This window comes from Arachis duranensis, chromosome 3, assembly GCF_000817695.3.
Source record: "Arachis duranensis cultivar V14167 chromosome 3, aradu.V14167.gnm2.J7QH, whole genome shotgun sequence".
NCBI lineage: Eukaryota > Viridiplantae > Streptophyta > Magnoliopsida > Fabales > Fabaceae > Arachis > Arachis duranensis.
The window spans coordinates 70,511,088-70,534,221 of NC_029774.3; the positions used below are offsets into that span (position 1 = coordinate 70,511,088).

Consider the following 23,134-nt stretch of genomic DNA (forward strand, 5'->3'; position numbering starts at 1 on the left):
GTAGCTAGAGATATAGCTACGTTTTTAAAGCGTGCCAATAGCTAGAGGTATAGCTACGCTTTAAAGCATGGCAAAAAGTGGCTACTGTATGGAATAGCTACCTTTTTAAAGCGTGGCTATAAGTTTGTTCTAAGTTCAATTGTTTTTTTTTTAATCTTCATAATAAAATCTAACAAAATTCATAAATAATGTAAAATTTAAACAATATAAAACCTTCATAACAATTTTAATTACTATTAACAATATAAAACCTTCATAAACTTGTACACCAAATATAGTGGTTGATCACATGACAAGCTCTAACAAAAAATCAAAGTGATAACAACTACCCATAACTTTGTAATACATACATTACAATTCCAACAACTATTACATTATCTACATCCTCTAAAATCTACAAAATACACATTAAAAACTACAAAATACCCTTCCTTCTTGTGATGTCTTGCTGGTCATCTGAGATATCATAGACCAACCCTTTCCATCTGTCCGTATCTGTCTGCTTGTCCTCATCGATCGCCACAATCTTGAAGTCTTCCAGAGGAAACCTTGCTACTGTTGTGGATTCTTGATGTAACCTTCTTCAAGCTGCTTCCGAAGAAAGCTGATGAATTGGGAACTGATGAAGCCACAGCTCCAGAACCATTCAAACTCATCTGCAATGTAAAATTACATTATTCTCTTGTTATTTAAGAGTTACTACTCTATTCAAAATTCTAATCCAATTTTTTTAACTATACAAGAAATCATGAACCGCATCTAAATATATTGATAACTCACAAATTAATGATTTGTATGTATCCATAGTCCGCATGATCATTATTTTTCTAATTTAGTATCTATAACTGATTACTAATTCACACTGCATCCAATCCAATTACTATCCTAATCTTATACATAGTTTAAAACTAGAAGTGATAAATTGAGCGAATAAAATTAATTGAAAGTAACAAAGTAAGGTAAAAGTATCATTCTAGAGTTCCTTTGACAGCTCCTATGGTTGAAACTGAAGTAGCCATGGCTGTGTTATCGTCCTTGTAGCAACAGAGAGTAATTGCACTTACTACAGAGGAAATAATGAACACTATAATGAATACTCATGAGTTGGGAAAGCAGTCCCCACCACGCTCAAACCGTTTTCCCCTATTTTTTAGCAACTAGAATCTGTGACGATTGGTCAACCTTAAGTTCAAACTATAGTAATCTAATTATATACTGCACGGGTAAGACAAATCCATTTTTCCCCAATATTCAACCAAATGGCTAAGTGGACAGAAAAGAAAGTAAAAGAATAAGGTGGAAACAGTGTTCATGAACTCACAGATCTGTCAAATTCCAACATGAAGTATCTTTTTACATCATCTTTGGTAGGTTTGCAACCACAGCGATCACGTCTGAAAGTGAGATATGAGAATTTAGCATGTGTAATGCAAAATAGCAACCTCCTCCAACTTGATCTCACTAGCCTAATTCAGGAGAACATCATGGAACTCATAAGTGAAAAAACATCAAGGGGAGACATAAATATAAAGAATCAACTGAATATACTTTGGGGATTTCATGTAGTTATCCCATTTGTGTGCACGATTTACGACTATCTTTTCTAACTAAATTAAGTGATTCATTTCCCTCTACTAAGCCTTAAAAGTAAAACCAAATAGAAAAATAGATCTTCATGATTCTAAAAGTCAAAATTCCTTTTGTTATTCACTGATTCTACAAACTCAAGTACTCCAAAGGGTTCTTTGTTAAGTAATAAGTAGAACAGAAACTTCTGGTAAAGGACTATGTACAACTTCAGTAACTTACCTCACTAAAAGGTTCTTTAATATCATCTCGCTCAACACTGCTCTCCTGAAAATCATAGACACAAGCATTATTACACCACTGAAGTTCTTACCAGTTCCATCAAGGAAGCATGAACCAGCAAATTCTACTCACATAGTTAGGAAATATGACCATGTCTACATTTCCTGGAACCTCAAGAAGCAACTGCCTCAAAGAATACTCTCGAGCACCCACTGGGTGTATTAATTCATCCGTATCAAGGTGAAGAATCCACTCCATACCAGCATCCTGATGTTTAAACGTGGAAAATATTATGTTAATTATCTAAAGCAGGCACCAAATGATAACAACATTTATTGAACAGTGTGTGCTACAAAACCATTTTTCCATGACAATAGCCATCTCCATATTGAAGGATTGCTTCACAAAATGTTCGTAATTGCATGATTTATAAAAGAAACCTGCTAGCCATGTCTCATTCTAACTTCAGCTGATGCAACCAACAATGTAAAGAATAATAATAACAAAACTATCTCAGGAGCTGAAAATTTAGGGTCTCTCAGGAATTGAAAATCTCAAGAACAATCTACAATTTGTAAACTAAAAGAAATAAACTCAACAGATAAGAGTTGTTAAGAAATTGGTAAAAACCTCTTTGTTTGTTGCTCTTCCAGCTCCTTTGTTCTATATACAACCTTGACACCCTGATGACATAAGATAACCAAATAAAAATAATATATTATTAAGGATTAGAAAATCAGAAAAGAAAAATAGATCCAAAGCGGCCACATCTTGACTTACTTGTCACAGCCTCCGGAGAAAACCGGTGTTCCATCATCCTTCCAAGTGGAGCACAAAACCTTAAACAATAAAAGAGAACACTAATTATAATGCCATCTCAGTCCAAAAGAAATTTCCAGTAATACCACTAATAATAATTATTTCTTTTCTTTTTTTTAATAAAATGAGCTGAAATTCATTACTGGTTGGTCATGAGATATTGAAGCCTTGGGTGTGCTATTGATAACAGTTCCATTCCTTGCAATCTCCCAACATCGAACCTACGATATTGACAAAAGAAATTCACCAAAAAAAAACATTTGTCTATCAAACAATTAAACACAACATAAGAGCCTTTTCTTCCCATAAATTTAAAGAGCTGGTTTAGTTTCAGAAGTATTTTCTGTCACCATTTCTTCTTTCTAATACTAAATACAAAAAACATCATATCACTTTCAGTTTTTGAAGTTAATCGTAAAAGCAAGAAACACCAAAAAGATAACATTGTGACAATTTTTCTTTTGTGAACTAACATTAAAAAATAGAAATAACACAAAACATTAACAATAAAATATGCCCTAATATCCAAGTCCAACTCAAACCTAGTTATCATATGAAGTAGCGACAACAAAATTGGCCTTGGGACTGAAAAAATGCTGGAAATTGAATCACCAGGCGGCTGGGTTACCTAAAAAAATGGCAACCACAAATTAACAATAACCAAAATGATAATAATAAAGAAAGTGGACATTTTGAAGAAAAACAAAGACAGAATCTACCGAAAGAAAGAGAAAGAAGATTTTAATAAATCAATTCAGAGTTTAATAACATCAGTTCTGTTCTAGTCAATAATTCCATAGCACCCAAAAATAATATTAACTAGAAAAAATAAATCAATTCAACTAACACATTCAACATAACACAACCACAACCAACTCATATGCACTGATTTGATTACAGAGACTTGCTACCTAAAATTAAACTTCAACTCTTTTTGTTATCTGGTTTGATTATAGACTTTAATAAATAGGTCTTACCAACTCTCAAAACCAGCAACGAAGCATCGATGGAAGGGGCCCCGGCCTGCACGAAAAAAGGGAGTAGCGCAGAAGGGGTTAGGGGTTTGCAGCGATGGAAGGGAGCAGCGGCAAAGGGAGCATCGACGGTGAGTTTGCGACAGCAAGTGAGCAGAGGGAGTCACCGCCTGAGAGAATCACCACAGAAGGAGGGTTAGGGATGCCGGAAGAGGGATTTCCGGTGGAGGCATTGCGAGCGCAGCGACGTTCTTCACGGAGTGTCGTCCTCGCAGAGTTAGGGTGAGGGTGAGGCACGATGAAGAGAGGGTTAGGGTGAGGCACAATGAAGAGAGGGCTTAGGGTTATCTTCTGAACGAAATGGTGCTTAATGTTTGAAGGAGGAGTTTGGACTTAGGGTCTTTGAATGAAGAAGGAGCAAGCTCGTTGAAAGGTTTTAATTTGAAGTTATAACTTTTAAGACATTTTAATTTGAAGGGTACGTACAAGCTCTTTGAAAAAAAATTTTTGGGGTAATCTTTTGGCCACGCTTTTGAAGCGTGCCAAAAGGCTTTTTGGAAACGGCTATGCTTTTAAAACATCACAATAGTAAACTCCTGTCGCCACGCTTTAAAAGCGTGCCAGTTTCTCTCTATGACTACGCTTTTTAAGTGTGGCAAAAAAACGTAGCCAAATCTCGCATCAATTGCCACCCTCATAAAAGCGTGCCCATTGATCCTTTTCGCCACGCTTTTGAAGCGTAGCAAAAAAAATGTGGCCAAATCTCTATTCAATCGCCGCTCTCATAAAAGTGTGGCCATAGACCACTTTTGGCCATGCTTTTAAAGCTTAGCAAAAAAAAAGTGTGACCATAGGCCTTTTTTCTTGTAGTGTTTTATCTGAGTTCCTTGCCCACTTTCTAAAATAACACCTGCTCTACTACTAGCTTTATTGGATGACCCGTTCACATACGGGCTCCATGTAGTTGGACTTCCTCGGCTTTCAGTGTATTCACCAACAAAGTCAGCGAGATATCGGGATTTGATTGTGTCCGAGCTTCATATTTTAAATCAAACTCGGACCGTTCTATAGCCTATTGTAACATTTGCCTTACTAAGTTCGTCTTTTGTAGGATGTGTTTCATTGGTTGATTAGTACGGAACTTTATGGTATGAGCTTGAAAGTAAGGTCTGAGTCTTCTGGAAGTAAGGATGAGAGCATATGCAAACTTTTCTATCTTTTGATAGTTTAGTTATACTCCTTGTAAAGGTTTGTTGACAAAGTAGATAGGTTGTTACCCGTTTTCATCTTCTTGGACTAAGGCTGAAGCTATAGCCTGGCTTGCCACTGCTAGGTAGAGAATGAGCTCTTCTTCTACTATATGTCAGGATAAGTATGGGGTTGTCCCAGGAAGGATTTGAAGTTTTAGAAGGCTTATGTATTTCGATTAGGGTCGTATTCTATGGTTACGATTCTACCATATATGTCTTTTTCATTCCGGCGAAAATCGATTTTACGGTATAGACGCTTATGATCTCCCCCTCTATGCCCTGCGGTAATGATTCCTCTGGCATTACGGCCTTTACCACAACGATGCTGTCCATAGATCAAATTATTTCGTGGATTGGATTTGACTTGACTGTCTACGGCTCCATTGCGTGTGCTCGGGGTAGAAGTTTCTCGCACTCTGAGGTTCACTCAAATTGCTTCCCCATTCTGAAAATTGAATATAAGGATAATGATTTCAGTGCTGACCCAACTAAGAATCTAGATAGTTTCGCTAACTTTTTATTTGGTTGTTGAACTTCTTTAAGATAGGTCGGACTTTTCATATCTAGTATGGCTCTGCACTTGTTCGGATTAGCTTCTATACCTCTTTGACTTAGCATGAAGCCTAAGAATTTTTCCGCTTCTACTGCGAAGGTGAATTTTGAGGGTTTAACCTCATCTCATGCTTCCTTATTGTAGAAAATACCTCAGAGAAATCAGACAAACGCGCCAAGTCGACCTTGGTTTTGATAAGCATATTGTCCACATATACTTCCATAAGTTTTCCTAAGTGGGAGAAAAACACCTTGTTCATCAATCTGTGGTAGGTGGCTCTTGCATTATTTAACCCAAAAGGCATTACTACGTAGCAGTAGTTAGCTTTTGGAGTTATGAACGAGGTCTTCTGTTGGTCCGGCTTATACATCGGGATTTGGTTGTATCCCAAGTAAGCGTCCATGAAGGACTGGTATTGATAGCCGAAGGATGATTCGACCAGGGCATCAATACTGGGAAGAGGGTATGGATCCTTGGGACAAGCCTTATTGATGTCAGTGTAATCGACACACATTCTCTATTTTCCGTTTTGTTTCTTTACTAAGACTACGACGTTGGCTAGCCATAATAGATACTTTACCTCTCTTATAAAACCTGCTACTAATAGGGCTTGAACTTGTTTCTCCACGACCTATGTTCTTTTGGGACCGAGTTTTCGCCATTTTTCCTGGATCGGCTTGGAACCTGAGTAGACGACAAGTTTGTGGGACATCAGGTCGGGATCTATTCCAGGCATGTCGGAGGCTTTCCAAACAAAGAGGTCGGCCCCTATATTCATTGTTTCTTCAGGATGATCCCCAATTTGCACTTCTACTTTTTCTCTAGGTTGGGGACGTAGTTCCTCTCGAGTTCGGACACTTTCAAGCTCAATGGTGTTGACTTATTTTCCTCCAGGACTGCCTTTTAAATTAAGGCTTTCATTGTAGTTTACGTGCTAGTTTCTGATCTCCCTTTATGGTGGCAATTCCATCTGTTGTGGGAAACTTCATGCATAGGTGGGGTGTAGAGACAACAGCTATAAGTCGGTTCAAGGTTGTCTGTCCTATTAAGGAATTGTATGCCGAGGCAATGTCAACCACAATGTAATCGATGTTCAATATCTTTGACTTTGTACCCTTTCCAAAAGTGGTGTATAGAGAAATGTACCCAAGAGGTTGGATCGGTGTGTCCCCTAGTTCGAAAAGGCTATCCGAGTATGCATTTAGATCATTTTCTTCTAGTATGAGCTTGTTAAAACCAGGTTTAAATAGTAGTCTGCTGAGCTATCCTGATCTATTAATGTTTTGTGGAGGTTTGCATTGGTGAGAATCAAGTTATCACCACGGGGTCGTCATGGCCAGGTTTTACCCCTTGAGCATCTTCTTTAGTGAATGAGATTGTTGGTAAGTCGGGAGATCAACTATCTTCTCTAACTTGGTACACTTCTTCAAGATGCCTTTTCCGTGATGATTTAGATATTCCTCCTCCAACAAATCCTCCATTAATAATGTGTATGTGGCGTTCGGGAGTTTGAGGTGAACGTTCTGGTCGTCCCCCTTCTTCATCTCTTTTTATGTTCCTTGGGTCGTCCGACCTACCTGCTAAGTACCTATCTAGTAAGCCTTCTCTGGCTAACTTTTTTATGACATTCCTTAAATCATAACAGTCATTGGTAGAATGTCCATAGAGTTTGTGGTACTCACAGTATTCTGTTGGGCTTCTAGCCTTTTGTGTTTAATTGGTCGAGGAGGTGGAAGCTTCTTGATGTGACATATCTCCCTGTAAATGTCTACGAGAGAGACCCAAAAATGAGTGTAATTATAATATCTTCAAGGTTTCTCCGAGTTGTATTCTTCCTTTTTCTTAACTTCTTTGTATCTTTCCCGAGATGGATAAGCCAGGCTAGGTCTCGTAAGTGGTTCTCTTAGTCGTGAGTTCTCCTCCATGTTGATATACTTTTCTGCCTATTCTTCTATTTCGTATAAGGAAGCCAGGCGTCGCTTGGATATGGATTGAGAAAATAGTCCTTCTTTAAGGCTGTTAACCAACCTCATTATTATTGCTTGAATGGATAAATTTGGAATCTCTAAGCACGCCTTATTGAATCTTTCCATATAATCTCGGAGTGTTTCTCCAACCTCTTGATTAACTCCCAACAAGCTTGGGACATGTTTTACCTTATCCTTCTGTATCGAGAACCTTGTCAAAAATTTTCTTACTAGGTCGTCAAAACAAGTCACCGACCTGGGGTATAAATTGTCAAACCACTTCATCGCAGCTTTGGTTAAAGTTGTCGGGAATGCTTTGCAATGGGTAGCATCAGAGGCGTCGAACAGATACATCCGACATTTGAAGTTACTGAAATGGTGCCCCGAGTCGGTCGTTCCGTTATAGAGATCCATGTCAGAAGTTTTGAAATTCCTTGGAAATTTAGCCCGCATGATCTCTTCAACGACAGATCCTCACCTCCCAGAGGGCTTTCCTCCCGGTCTGCTCAATTACTCTGTTTTCAAACATCGTCTTCTATCTTAAGAGCTTTTCTTCTAGCTCCTTTTGCTGTCGTACCTCTCTTCGCAGTTTCCGTTCTTCTTTCTGTTGATGTTCAGCTTCCTGCTCGAGCTGCTCTAGTTGTCCATCATGACCGTGGACCGAACCTAGTATCACCATGGAATGTGGTGGTTATTCCTTTTCTGGTGGATGCATATTTGATTGGATTCTCCTCGGCTGGGGGTTTCTGGATGTTCCTTCCCCGTGAGGAATGTGCGTCTTCTTGCGTGGTGGGGGTGTTGAAAGTGCAAGGTCGTCTCATTAAGGTTTGGGTTCTAATTCAGAAGTAGTATGGCTTTCCTTCATACAGATTATCCGCTATTGCGAGGGTTGAGCTCCAGGTCCTCGGCAACGGCACCAATGTTCTAAGGGTTTCTTGAAACGTTGATTTTGGGCTTGAACGTGAGGTCCAGGCTCCTTCTGATGCAGCGTCCGACTTGTTCTTACGGAATGGTGCCGCCGTCCGAGTTTCTCGTGAAGAAGTGGGGGATGGTACATGTAAGAGACTCTGATGCTTAAGTTAGCAAGGGCTTTAGGCATGTTTTAGTAGATTAGAACGTAAATTATACTTGAAAAGTGTCATTGTATTTATAATAAAGTTGATAACCACCTTAGTTGGAGTAGTTCTATCGTAGGAGTTTGTTGGAATCTATCTTTTAAAAAAATAGAGATACTGGGAGAGATTTTCGGAGACAGTTACTTATTTAGGTAAGTAGAGCTGAATTCTTTCACGGTCTCCGACTTTTTTAAAAAGATTGGGTATGAGTTGGAGGCCTCTTCTTTGGATTGGTTTCTTATCCTTATTGAGGCTGATTTTTATAAATTTGGACCGGGTATGAGCATTATAGTTTTTGTTTGTATATTTATATTTTTTTATGTTTGTTTATACTTTTGTATTGTTTGATCCCGCATTTTTTTTTTAATTTGGGGTCCGAGTGCGCCCGGTGTTGTAGCGGAGTCGGGAACACGCCAGCTGGCTCAACTTTTCTTCTGCTGTCTGGGTTCCCTCGGTCTCTTGCGTGACGACCGGTTCACCCTTTGCAAGCCAAGAAACAAGAATACAACAATACACAGTTCCACATATTTACTCTCAGAATAGAATCCTCGCTTTCTTGTTCTTCTCGCTAACCTCTCCTTTCCAACTTCGAATCTCTCTTCCTATTCTATCGCTTTCTCTTCAGTTGGGCTCCGTTTCCTCTCCCATCTACAGCAGTCGTTTCATCTCCCAGGTAATTCCCTGTTGGCTGTTTCTACCTTGTTGCCATTTCAATGGAACCTTAATTTGTGTCACTGCAATTTAATTATACTAATATTTTCAATTAGTTCGAAATTATAACGCTTGGTTGTCTCTAGTGTAGGAGGTTCAAATTGATGAGTGAGTGGCTATGATTTTTGCTTCGAAGAACTTAATATTTGGACAGTCTTTGAATCTTGATCTCGCTTGTTGTCATTGTTACTCTTGCAAGTGAAATTGAAACAAAATAGTCATCTTTCAAATCATGTATCTTTGTTGTTTTATTGGGATTAATACTGCCTTATTTGGCTCTGTCCAAACCAAAACCCCTAAAATCAAAGCGAATTGCCATTGAATTTAAGATAGTATTATAGTTTAGCTTGTATTATTTGAGGCTAATTAGTAATTAGTAATAAGTACTATAATTGGAATTGAAAGATAACGATTTGACATTTAAATTTAGAGTAAATATCCTTTTCGACCCCTGTCCTTTTTGAAAATTGACAAGCCGCCCCCTAACATTTAAAAAATGACAAATCGGCCCCTATCTATTTCTTTCATTAGACACATCGACCCTTCCGTTAGACAAATCGACCCTTGTCTATTTCTTCCGTTAGACACATCAACCCCTGTCTATTGGCCACAGAAGGATCGATGTGTCTAATAGAAGAAATAGGCAGGGGTCGGAGGAAATAGACAGGGGCCAATTTGTCATTTTTAAAGGTTATGGGGCGGCTTGTCAATTTTCAAAAAGGACAGGGGCCGGAAAGGTTATTTACTCTTAAATTTAATACAGTGGCGGGCAAATGCAGGTACTGGTGCAAATTGGATAGCTCATTTGTAGAGTCGGTAATACTTGTTGAACTTGGCAAAGTTAAGGTGATGGATCTTGACAGTGGGACTTCCTCAACAGTTGGGGCACGAGTGCAGGCAATACCAGGCCGCCCAGCACAACATGGTGGTATGACTTTTATTTAATTTGTTATGTTGTTTTAGGATGCAAAATGATATAGGATGCTGTAATGCATTTAGGCATTGTTTTAGTTCTAAATGAGAATTGATTTTGTATTAGGGAAAAGAAGGTAACTTGTATAACAAGCCTATATGGCCTTCCTAGACTAGAGCTTAAGTATGAACTAATAATTGTCTAGTAGATTGAAGTTTTGTTACATATGTTTCATCTTTTAGCCAGTTCTCATTATATTGAATTCCATTTTATTTCTTCTTTTTTCTTACCTTTGTTTCTTTAAGAAACTTGCAAGCAATGTCATTCTAGTGGTTTTGCAGCACTCTATCAGTTTAAACAGCAGAATCTTCCAGCATGTAAACCTGTTCTTACACCGGCAACAGTTAGTTCTTTGACAGTACATGAACATTTCATATTTGATTATGTATTATTCTTGAACATTAGCATGCTAAATCTCAATCATGTCCAATGCAGGTCATTGCTACATTTCTATTGATGGGTTTTATTTTCATTCCTCTTGGACTTATTACACTTCGTGCTTCAAATAGTGTATGCATAACTTTGACTTGCTTTGATGTCATAATGTTCATATCTTGTCTTTTCCTCTTAAAAATCTTGCTTTTTGTAGTATTTGTTTGACTATGGATTTGTAGGTTGTTGAAATTGTGGACAGGTACGACATTGAATGTATACCTGAAGAACTTAGGAGTAACAAGCTTTTGTATATCACTGATGACTCAATATCCAAAAACTGTTCAAGGTTCTTAAAGGTGATAATTTTATGTTGATTTAATTATATGGTTCTGTGGCTATTTTTGCAGTTTTCTTTTGAGTGTTGTAAGACCTGCAGGGTTTGGTAACACACAATAAAGTAGTTTGTTTACCTAATTTCTTCTCCATGTTGTGCTTTCCTGTTTTTTTCCTGAATGTGTTTTGCTATAGAATGAGTTATTTGACTTTAAATTACCTATATATGTTTTCCTTTTTTTTACTTAAGATTTTCTTTTCTCCATTTTTGATTAATGGTCATGAATCTTATGGTTCGTGATTAGGTTAAATTTGTGATTCAATTGATAAGCTTTCTAATTCTTTATTTATATCCAATTTGACAACCATGGTTTTACCTAATTTTGAATTGACCTTTTGCAATCAAAGTCTTTGTTCCATTTTGAATTTTTGTTTCCATTGATGGTTCTCACATTAAATTTTGGTAAGATGTTTGGGTTGGTAATGCTTCATTCTTTGTTATTTTTCCTTGGTTTTTTTTTCCTATCTTCCTTACACAGTGGTCTTTATTTGCCTACTTTTCTCTCTTGAAGTCCTTTCTTCATTAAAACAAGGTCCCAGTTCCAAACACTAGGATTTGGACCCTTGACCTCTTTGGTATTTTCTCTTGTAAATCTTATTTTAAATTCTCCTAATATTGAAAGATTTCCGTTGGAATTGGATCACCTTATTTGGAAATCCAACCTTCCCTCCAAGGTCGCTTTTGTTTGAATTGAAGTTCTTTAGATTAATAGGAATGACATGCTCCAGCGGTCACTTAGGCTGCATTTGTTTTGTGTATTCACAGAGGCATAGACACTAAAATTAGTATCTTTGTAATATGTTTGGTAATCAAGTAAGTACAATAGAGAACAAATGGGTAAATGTATTTTTTGTCCTGTTTTCGTCTCAATCTCCTTCAACCACCACCAACGGATCGCCCTTACACCATCATTCTTCATAGAGAAAATTATCACCCCAAACCAAAAATTACCAATCAGCATCAAACTAAAAGACGAAAACAAAAAAGAAAAGAGAACTTCTAGCTTCAATGTTAAAAAGAAAAATGGAAAGAATAGATCTACAATTCTACTACCATAGCCATGTTCTTCCGCTTCCTTGTTGGCCTTGAGTTCGACCTAAATTTGTTTCGCTACGCCTTCAACATCGCCCCCGCTAGAATCTCCCTTCCCTTGGCCTGCGACATTGGTGTCACTTTCATTTGTCGAAGGTGACACCAGTGAAGAGGGACATAGGAGTTAGTCAATAAATACAATAACTCAAGAAGGGGTGAATTGTAAACAAATGGAGTAACTAAAATTAAATGCAATTAAATTAAAAGATAGGGAGAGAGAGATTGCAAACGTGGATTTTATTCTGTTACACTACTTGTACTTACATCTAGTTCTCCCCTTAGCTGTGCCAAGATTTATCCATTATCTATCAAGTTTGAAACAAACTCTTGACAAATCGCTATAACAATGAGCACTTTATAACTTACTCACCGATATTGTATCATGTCTCATTCTAGGAGATACTGGTTCTAAGTGTCAGTGAACCTTGAAGCAATCCCAATATCAAGAACAAAAGAGAGATGCACCACTCTGTTTTCACAACAACGAGCACTTGACATAACTACAATATACTCTATGTTTGTGTATAAAGCCTTGAATCTTTGAGACGTCGGTTCTAAGTACACTTTAAAGTAATCAAAACTTCAAGAACCAAAAAAGATCTACATACCTCCTTTCTTACAATTTTTGACACTCACAAGAACAAGAATCAAACTCTCTTGAAAGAGTATATGAATACAGTTTAAGTTTTATGAATCAAAATTTTATATATTTCTCAAATTTTTGTAAAATCACTTTGAAAGTACGTAGAAAATGATATGAAGCAAATTAATAGCTTAGAATGTTTCTTGGTTATAATATATGGTTTCAACATCTCTGTTTATAGGCATTACAAATCTTGTATCGATTACAAAATTGGTGCAATTGAGCCATTTTGTCAAAGCTAGTTGTTGCTGGCATTCTGTCAAGGAAAGAATTGATTTTTTTTTTTTTATAACTAATCGGGCCTTTACTATCCGTTATAGAAATAAATTTCAATTTATACATGCATATATGTTTGTAATTTTCCCTTAGGTTCATGCATTCATATAGTTTACAGGAGCGAGAGAGGAGGGTGGTGGTGCAAGCCTAACTCGAAAGAGAGAAGGCAAAGGTAGAGGCAGCAGAGAAGCCAAAATCTGCAACCGGAGGAAGAAACGATGTGGCTGGGTTCAACAGCGGTATGGCGAGAAAGACTGCATCGAAGATGGCAAGGATAGAGATGCAGAGGCAGTGACAAGGACATACACACGATTGACGATTATTACAAGAAGGAAGAGATGGAGGTAGAGGGTGGAGGCAAAGGGGGAGACAGAGAAGGCATCTGAAAATATGAGGGCTAATTTTTGAAATCATGAAAATAAATTGAGGACAAAGATGGAAAATTTGTCTTTGAAGTACTGTCCCCATGTCTAAAATTGTGTCTCAACATTTTGGCTGCACAAAGATTAATAAGAAAGAAGAAAAAGTAGAAATTTTTTTTAAAAAAAGGAATGGTGGGAGGAAGGAGGAAGAAGAGAGGCGGAGCCACGAAGGTGGAGACACGGCGCCAGATCTGGAGGCAAGAGGAAAGTGGGCTAAGGCAAAGAGGAAGAAGAAAAGGCAGATGCAGAGAAGAGGGAGGTGGGAATTGTGATGGTGATGGAGGTGAGGCTGTCTCTACGAAGAAGAAGATTGGAGAAGAAGATGATGCTATGAAGAGGAGGATAGTGTTGGAATTATAAATCTTTTATAAGGATAAAGTTGGAAAAGTTTGTGGCTCAATTCTTGTGTCTCAATGTCTCAACTATTTGTTGGTACACAAATTGTGTGTCTCAGTGTGCATTTGTGTGTAACCGTGTCTTAAAAAAAAAAATTGTCCCATCAACCAACGATGGACGTGTACCACTTTGTCCATGTCTCCTATCGACATGGATACTAACCAAACATAGCGTTGTTTTCATCCATGTCCTCTTTCTTGTGTCTCAATGAAACAAATGGTAGACATGGACAATAACCAAACGTTATCTTAATGCCTTATCCCCTAACGTGTTTATTGTGTAGTGTGGATTCATCAGAATCAGTACTGATTGTTTTTTACATTGCCCTACAGCACGATCTCCTTTGAGTAGGCTTTTCCCAATGGACTTACATCACTTTCTTCTCCCTAAGTTCGGCGGTTTTACTCATGTAAAAGATCAAAGAATCTGTAGTAGTCCGCATTGTTTGCTATGCTCTAGTGTATATTGATGGAAAGGAATTCTAGGATTTTTAAATATTCCTATTGATTTCATCCGGGACAGGATACTTTTGTGTGTGTGCCGCCTGCTGGTGTACACGGTTGATTCAACGGGGTTTCTTTAAGTATCATTCAAAGGGATAGGTGTGCTTTGTTAAATAGCTAAACTTTTAATGTCTTAACTATACCCTCACTTGTATTTTCTTTTCTATTCTAATAAAACACCTTTTTCTATCCAAAAGAAAGGCCATGGGAAGATTTGAAGATTAAGACATCATAGAATACCCTAATAGTGAGAAGAGGAAAAAAGTGAACTGAATATGGCATAAATGCAGCAAATAACAAAATATAGTAGTACATTTCTTTTTGGGTTGGGGGGGTGGGGTCATTTGACTGTTCTGCTTTTTTAATACAAAACTTGGACTGTGGAAGGCTGTGAAACATCTTTTGTGAGAGTCTGTCATGCAAAAATTGAGTTGTTAAATATCTGCAAAACGGTATCCTCCAAATTCTATCATTTTGTGGAAATTAATGTTACCAGAATTTTCTGCAACAGAAAAAGAAAATATTCACTATAATGAAGAGATAATACAGAAACAATAACAGAGGATAAGTGATACTGCTAAAAGAGAAAGACAACTGAGAAATATACAGTGGGGAGAAGCTTACTCTGTAATGCAAATTGAACTACATGCTTATTGCAACTAGTTTTCTATATTGTGAAAAGAATTTAATGCAGGAGAAGCAAACATGAAAATTACTAAGTGTAATATAGGGAGCAATAGGACCTTTCATCATACTTTCTGAAATACTGAAACTGGTGCTACTTATTTGTTAACTGTTTTACATATCCCATCTTGCTATTATAGCCTGTTAAGTTACAAATTTTCACCATTCAAGGCAGCATAATACCTTCCAAGCTGATGTTGATAGTATGAATAATGGAAATCTTGTATGAGAATGAATGGTATCACTTATGTTGTTGCTCCAAAGGACATTTTAATATTTTATCGTATAGATTTTGCTTAGACAGCTGTTACTTTACTTTCATAAACTAACTTGCTTTCCCCTCCCCCAATGTTCATTAAAATATGAAATTTTGTCTTTGTTACTGAACCACTGATATAACGTTGAAACTTGAAAGAGCTATTGGTGAAGTCGATCTAAACTTTCTCTTAATTGTGTTTACAACTTATTTGAAGGTACCTAAGTCAATGAGAGCACCAATTTATATCTATTATCAGCTGGATAACTATTACCAGAACCACCGTCGGTAAGGGCTCTTATTTCTTCCTGTAAAAATAGCCTTAAAGTCTTTACTGGGGAAAAAAAAAAAAGATGAATTAGTATTATTGGTTAAAAGAAAAATTAGTATTATTGGTTGTTGTTTAACTTGTCTTCTCTGTGTTTTTGTTGTCTTACAGTAATACTCATTCATTTCTTATTTGCTTGTGTCTTTGGCTGATTTACTTGTGTTCTATATATGATTTACTGGTCCTATCAATCTTGGAAGTCATTTATTCCAATGTTTTGCTTCTATTAATGTATTCATTTGAGCAAAGCTGAATGTATGCCCTGTTAAGAGACAGATTGGTGTTCCGGCTTTCATCATATTTATGTGCTCTATGGTAATTATTTCTTAGGTTGTATTTGGACTTGTTATTTCTCAGAGAGAGTCTAGAACCTGTTTCCTTAAAAAGTTTGGATATCTGTATTTATCAACTATTCACCAATTGTTTGAGTTGAACCAGGTCATTCCAACTTTGTCAATTGTTGGAAAATTATTGTTACCCATAGTACTGTATCTAAAAAGCATTTCAATTTTCAAGTGCAGTAAATGCCTTATTTTGGTTTTATTTGGGAAAGGATCACTTATTTTGTATCCTCTTGGCGCTTTACTAATGGTCTATTTAATGGTGTTCCTCTAGCAATATATTTTGAGGAATTGGCATGGGTTTCTGATAGGTTTGGGTAGTAACAGAGTCGGTAGGCTTTATTGATGAACTTGGGATTGCAAATCACAATCCCTTATTGGAATACACTGTTGGAACTACCAACAATGGAGGGAGTTCTTCCTCTCCTAGTCTAACTGATTTAACAGATAGTTCACAAAAACTAAAACTAACTAATCAACTAGTATTTATAGGCAGCAGCTAGGACTAAGACTATTGCCCTTATGCTTGCTAGTCCAGCTCAAAGGGAGCAAACAGATAGCCAATTAACAGCAATTAGGAACTAAAACAACTAAAACCAGCAAGTAGACTACTTACCTCTCTTCTTGTAAACTAAATCAAACCTGTTTCTATCAGTTTCAACATGGTATAACCCTATAGATTTTAGCTTTAAGGATATAAGATTTTGCACTTAGCTTCTAATATAATTTCTTTTTCTGTGTTAAAGAATTCAAGAGAAGATACCCAAGGTTGAGATAAGTAAGATGAAAGGGTAGTAGGAGAATAGAGAAAATGGGCAGAGAGGAAATTGTGTTGTTGTAATCCTGCCTACGTGTCATGCATTTAGATATTGGGGTGTTATCGGGGTTTCTTTGCCCAAGGAGGTTGGTTGACTCTGAATGATCTAGAGGTAGATTTTCTGTTCTGTGTAATCAGGAGTGATTTTCTTTATTCATAGGAGTTGGACTCTATTTATTTATTTATTTACAAGCAGTACTAGATGGATTCTACATTCTTTTATTTCTCAAATCTCGAAATTTTCCTCAGGTATGTCAAAAGTAGAAATGATAAGCAACTGCTACATGGACTTGGAGACAATAGCACCAGTTCTTGTATACCTTTAGAGTCCTCTGGTGATCTTCCAATTGTACCTTGTGGGTTGATTGCATGGAGTGTGTTCAATGATACATTTAAGTTCAGCAGTGGGTCATCAGAGTTGAAAGTCAATAGGAAGAACATTGCATGGAAGAGTGATCGCAATCACAAATTTGGAAAAGATGTTTATCCATTTAATTTTCAGAATGGGCCCTTGATTGGGGGTGGAAAACTGGATCCAAATACTCCTGTAAGTTCTAAGCTTTTCAATTGCCTTTATGTGGTTCCAAACATTCTTGTAGCTCTAAACAGTACATATGTACACAGAAGTGGCATGTTAGTGGGTTAAAATGATGTTGAAATCAGTACACATTTTGTTTCTAATTCTTTTTCTTGATAAATTTTTCTACTGATTAAGTTTTTCAATTGTTTTGCATTGAGTTCAGTCCTGTTATTCTCTCTATGTTGCTTGTTCTGATTCCTAATTCTTATTTTTCAGCTTAGTGACCAAGAAGATCTCATAGTCTGGATGCGGACTGCTGCACTTCCCAGCTTCCGGAAGTTGTATGGTAGAATTGAAGAGGATTTGGATGCAGATGATGTTATAGTAGTCCAGCTAATGAATAATTATAATGCATACAGTTTTGGTGGGAAGAAGAAACTTGTTCTGTCAACATCAAGCTGGCTAGGTGGGAAGAATGACTTCTTTGGAGTTGCTAGTTTATTTATCGGCACCTTTTGTATGTTGATCTCCATTGTCTTCCTGTTGCTTCATGTGAAAAATCCTAGGTATGATAGTGCCCATATTTTCTCAATTGCTTTTAATTGTTTTGTGCACCTGATATCAGTTTTCATGCACCGGGAGGTTGTTGAATACTTCTATCCTGTTACTTTATCTATAACTGAAAATATACTGCTTAACATCCTCAGTTTTTACACCCTCGGTTCCCCTTACTTTGTCTGAGTTGTTTGTTAACTTTTTTTTTTTTGATTTTGTATTTCAGTTTTCAAATTACTAGTATCAATAAACAACAGTGTGCCATCAATGTATTAATCAAGGTTTTTGACTTGCATTTAAAGTTTGTCTTAATTTTACAGTTTTTCGAACCAGAGGTGTCATGTGATTTACTTGCTTCTATGCAGTGATGGCAGATAATGTGTGTGTGCATGCATGTTTTTTTTTTAAAAAAAAAAATTGGGGCAAGAATGACCACCCCTTTTAATGAATATGTATATGTTATGTACCATAGTGATGAAAGTAATTCAAGAGAGGAAGTCTCTAAATCCATTAAGACAGCAGAGAAGAGTGAGAATTGAGGAGGGTTTAGTTAGAGAGAGGGAGAGGGGGAGGCTCTGGAATCTCCGCCATTGTTTACTTTGCATTTTCTTTGCGTAAATAATACACTTACTGGGAAATATGATGGTATCACACAGATATCACTCCATTTGCGCTGTTCTTTGTTAATACCCCATTTCTCCTTACCCACTCCATTTCTCCTTACCCACTATTGGTACCTTGATACAGTATCATCCAAGACTTCGGAGCAAAGTAATAATTGATGTTACTAGTATATCAATACTTTTAATTTTTAATTGTATGTTTGTACTGCATATTTACTCATGAAATTATATGAAGCTGATTGTTGAAGTTTCTGACTTGGAAGAAAAATAATGGGATTGTGTAAATCATGAGTCATGAGGGTTTCTGAATGATGATTCCATCAAACTTCGGGATTGCTGATAGATTTTAATGCTGTTTCATTTGTTTTTTTTTCTTTTTTGGGGCAGACCTTATGGAGATGCAATGTACACATCTTGGAACAAGAAAAGCAGTTCCAGCTGATAAGGCACACTTACTCGAGATAGGTACTATTTTTCCTAAAGGATGACTACTATATGCTGGAGTGCAATAACGATCTCGAGATTTCTATCTGTTCATGTTGAATTTTATTGAAATGTTAACATTCTTTTGGTTGAATCAAATTTTTAAGAGAAAAATAAATTAAAATAGAGAGGGTATTCAGTAGATGATTAACTTAAGAGAAAAAGTGAAAAACACTGGGTTATATTACTCTTCATCAAAATGGCCATGTCTTACTTAAAGAAATAATTATATTCACCTTTCATATATTTTGTGTTTGCTAGAATAACTAACAGTGTTAAAAGTATAGTTTTAATTTGATTCTTAATATTTTTGATAAGATAAATTAGTTCCAAAAAAACCATGGGTTGGTCTAGTACTTACTAGTCCGTATAAACAAGTGTTGATGATTCGAATTTCTTTATGTATATGTAGCAATTTATTGGTCAATGATAAATCTTTAAATAGATCTCTGATTGTGATGGATTCATTTATAGTGGTGGAAGCTAAAAAAAATATTAGTTCCAAAACATTTAGACTAAGATATTAGTTTCTACTATATTAAAATGTTAGTCCTAATTAGTCTCGAATAATATAAAGAAAAATTACAGCGTAATAGCAAAAAAATTAGTCGTTATTTAACTTTCTAGAAAAGGTTTTGGTACAAAAGTACTTGTTTATCCACTGTTTTGTTTATGTTGTTCAAAAATAATTAATATACGTCGAGTAGAACAATATAATTTTCGGCTTATTATTAATTTTTTTTTGAAATTTCACGAGTTTGACCTAGCCAATCAATCATAACCATTCGATTATTGGAGAGTTATGAATCAATCGATGCGTTTTTCTGCCTCAATTTAAATCCAACATATAAAAAGTCATGTATCTTATAAAAGTTGAATAAAAAATATTAGACGAATAAATTATTTTCGTAACCAAGTTTTTCTGTTCCTCTCTTCAATATCTGCACAGAACTCAAAATAATTTCTATATCTTTTAACTAAAGTTGTGTTTGTCTTTCGTGTGTCGTGCCAAAAGTGCATTTTGACTCGACAATTTAAGACTCACGTACGCAACAAGTTTAATTGTTTGAGGAGCTTTTTTCGGTGAAAAAAAAGTATTTTTTGATCTTTAAAGATCAAATAATAAATGCAATTAATGAAAAATATAGGAGTTGGCTCACAAATAATAAAAAATTCACAAATAAACTTCCATTAATATGTGAAACAAATTTAAATGTAGGGTTAAATTGGGTTGGGATGACGGCAAAGTCTGAGTTGTCTCCGGAACCATGGTGGAGGTATGCTCTCGAAATTGGTTTAAAATGGGGGTTCGAACTCAAGAATCGCTTGATCTTGGAGTTCGAGTAGATTCAAAAGCTCAAGAGTCGAATCGAGAATGGATAATTTTAACCGAGGCAGAGCTTCAATGGTCCTCCCAAAAAATCGTCGACCAAGAAGATCTCTGGTAACAAACGGCCATTTCCGGTGAATTCCATTACCAATGATTTGAAAAGATAGAATTCAGAGATTGGAAACTTGATGAAGTCCTGCTTGCAGGTTCTACAGAAGATCGAAGAAAGGATTCCTATCTTCTGATTTCCATGTTCCCATCAACCCTAATCCTAATCAAGAAAGGATTCATCTAATTCCCATTAATCACTTGAATCCCCTGATCCCCTTCTTCATACTCCTCTTTCTTCATTAAAAACCCTAATATTCGCATCATCAATTATGATCATCAACTCCTCTCCCTTCATGAACTCCGTCCTTGTCCTTCAAAACCTTTGCGTATTCGGTCCTGGCTTGAATCCTTTTGATCCCTATTGTGTCGCTCATAACTTTCACTAATTTTTCCCTTTATACGTTTATTACTGCTATGATTTCTGTTAGTTTTCCCATTTCTTGTTTGCTTAATATGTAAACACGTAAAAAAGAACAAGGTTTTGTTGTCTATTCCATGCTGTTTCCCGCGAAAACAAAGAATAGTCGTTTTGGGGATTTGTATTCTAGGGTTTCTTTTATTGGATCTTCGTTTCTTTTTTAGGGTGTGTTTTTTGGGTGTTCGATTGAGAAGAGATGCTGGAGGCGCAACCAGTGTTGTTCAGGAGAAGCTCGTCGAGGAGGCCCATGCTGAGGCCTAGTATTGGTACCGACATAGAAGTTGGACTTTTCTTCATTTTTGCGCCCTCAAAGGTGATCTCAAACTAGTGAGTTTCTTTAGTTTCATCAGTCTCTCTTTTATGTTGTTATTGTTGAAAAATTTCTATCACGTGAGACTATTTTCGGTGCTTAGGAAAAATATAGAGAGGCTTCACGATGAGATGTTGAGATGCTTCAAAGATGTTTGTAGGGGGAAGGACCCCAATAAGGCGAAAGACCTGAGGCAAAGGACCCAATAAGAGGGAGATTAGCCTTGAGGAGAAACACAAGTTGGGTACTGGGTTGCAGAGTTTGCCTCCTGAGAAGATGGAGCAGGTGATACAGATCATAAGGATGAGGAATGGGAATCTGAAGCAGGACGGGGATGGGAATGAGCTTGATATTGAGGCATTACCAATAATATTTATTATTTTATACCAATATTTGACTAACTCTAAACTCTAAAGACTAAATTTTAAATATTAAATTTTAAATTAATATTAATAAAAAATATTAGTTTTTTAATATTTTTCTTTCAACTATATTAGATTTATATTAAAAATTAGCTACGAAATTAATTACACATATTTTATAGATATTAAAATATTAAATATTAAATATTAAAATTTTACACATTTTATACCTTTTCGTTGATAAAAACCTAATTTCTAAATAAACAGAATCAAAATATTAAGATAATAAATTTATCACATACACAAAATACTTTGATAAAAATAAAGAAAAAATAATAAATAATAATCCATATTGTACGAAAAATAATTACGAAAACTGTCTGATTATCATTTTAAAACAAAACATACATGTACAAAATTTTTTTTATTTATTCTAGTAAATTTACTCCCTACTAATGTTAATTATCCTCTTCACAAGCTTTAGAAATCTAATAATAATAATAATAATAATAATAATAATAAGCAAAGATATTTACGCAAAAAAGTACATATAATCTTTGCGTAACATAAAAAAGATAGAACACGATAATAATTTTTTTTAATAAAAAATTAAAATGATCATGCGAAGAAAGAAAAAAATTGCAAATAAAAAAATTGAAATAAGTCCAGTAAGTTACAATTTTTATTGTTAAGTAAAACCAACATCACAAACATAAAATATCAAAAAAGATAATATAAGATAATTGGCACATCTAAATTCATTATAGAAATTCACTATTTTTAAATAGGCTCTAAAAAAAAGTAAAACTATCGTATATTTATAATTAACACATTAATCAAGAGAGACACCAACATATGCTCAATAAAGTTTACAGAGCCAACCCATCAAAACCCATACTATAATATATTTTTGTAGGCTAACAAAAGTAATATGCTAAAAAAAATGCACTAATTAACATTAAATTACAGCAACTAATCATTATGGAGAAAGACAATCTGTCACCTACAGTTATTATCACGGAGCCTACTGCTTCAACTGAAAAATTTCAAACACAGCAGGAGATGTGTGTCGCTTAGGCAAGATAGACACATAGAATCCACACATGTGGATATTTTTCTTCATCCACACCATAGAATTTCCCTATTTTATATAGCATCATAATCATTTTTCACGGCTTCTTTTGATTGTCCAGATTCAATTCATGGACCAGGTATGCTCTTTTCTCTTTATATCTCATTTTTGCTGCAATGCTTCAATTTTTTGTAGATGGAATGACGGATAAATTTGTGATTGCATTGTTATTTTAGGTAATGTTGTTGTGAACATGTTTTACTGTTTTATATTGGATGGATTTTTGGTGGCAGGGCAACTGCTGGAAGAGGTTTGTGGTGTGCGTTATTTTGTAAAAAGGATTCCTAACACTGAAGAGCTAATCAAAACAATGGTAGGCCAGAAATTAGAGTGCAATGTGGTGAAAATCTTAATTTAGTTCTGTTAGATTGGTTAGAGATTAGGATAACTCAGGGAGAATCAATGTTCTTGAGTTCATCTTGTACACATTACTGCTACAGTAAATAGAATTATCCTCGTTGGAGATGACCTTTTATCAAAAGGGATATGTATCTAACTTGTTGGGATCGACAATTAATCATATTAGAGATCTAAATTTTGTATATACCACAGACTTTAATGACTCTATATAATTACCTATTCTTTTAAGGGA

The 23,134-nt window shown here is 35.9% G+C and overlaps 1 protein-coding gene and 1 long non-coding RNA gene across 7 annotated transcripts; one reads left to right on the forward strand and one right to left on the reverse strand.

Annotated features, from left to right (window-relative positions):
- Positions 1 to 236: 236 nt before the first annotated feature.
- On the reverse strand, positions 237 to 4,019 carry LOC107479232 (uncharacterized). 2 transcript variants are annotated; one of them, XR_008007359.1, is made up of 9 exons: positions 3,606 to 4,019; positions 3,171 to 3,256; positions 2,772 to 2,849; positions 2,590 to 2,648; positions 2,440 to 2,492; positions 1,942 to 2,076; positions 1,810 to 1,854; positions 1,322 to 1,466; positions 237 to 656 (listed from the first exon to the last, which is right to left on the reverse strand). It is a non-coding gene; the product is annotated as an uncharacterized LOC107479232 (long non-coding RNA). The 2 variants fall into 2 exon arrangements; XR_008007360.1 differs by lacking the exon at positions 3,171 to 3,256.
- Positions 4,020 to 8,847: 4,828 nt separating this feature from the next.
- On the forward strand, positions 8,848 to 19,021 carry LOC107479220 (putative ALA-interacting subunit 2). 5 transcript variants are annotated; one of them, XM_016099359.3, is made up of 9 exons: positions 8,848 to 9,160; positions 9,962 to 10,126; positions 10,417 to 10,514; positions 10,607 to 10,681; positions 10,786 to 10,902; positions 15,430 to 15,500; positions 16,948 to 17,245; positions 17,495 to 17,784; positions 18,784 to 19,021. In XM_016099359.3, exons 2-9 carry the CDS (start codon positions 10,048 to 10,050, stop codon positions 18,836 to 18,838), a joined length of 1,083 nt encoding a protein of 360 aa, XP_015954845.1. In that variant the 5' UTR covers positions 8,848 to 9,160; positions 9,962 to 10,047; the 3' UTR covers positions 18,839 to 19,021. The 5 variants fall into 5 exon arrangements, with proteins under 5 accessions (XP_015954845.1, XP_052115193.1, XP_052115194.1 ...); XM_052259233.1 differs by having other exon boundaries at positions 9,978 to 10,126; XM_052259234.1 differs by having other exon boundaries at positions 8,850 to 9,160; positions 10,453 to 10,514.
- Positions 19,022 to 23,134: the final 4,113 nt, after the last annotated feature.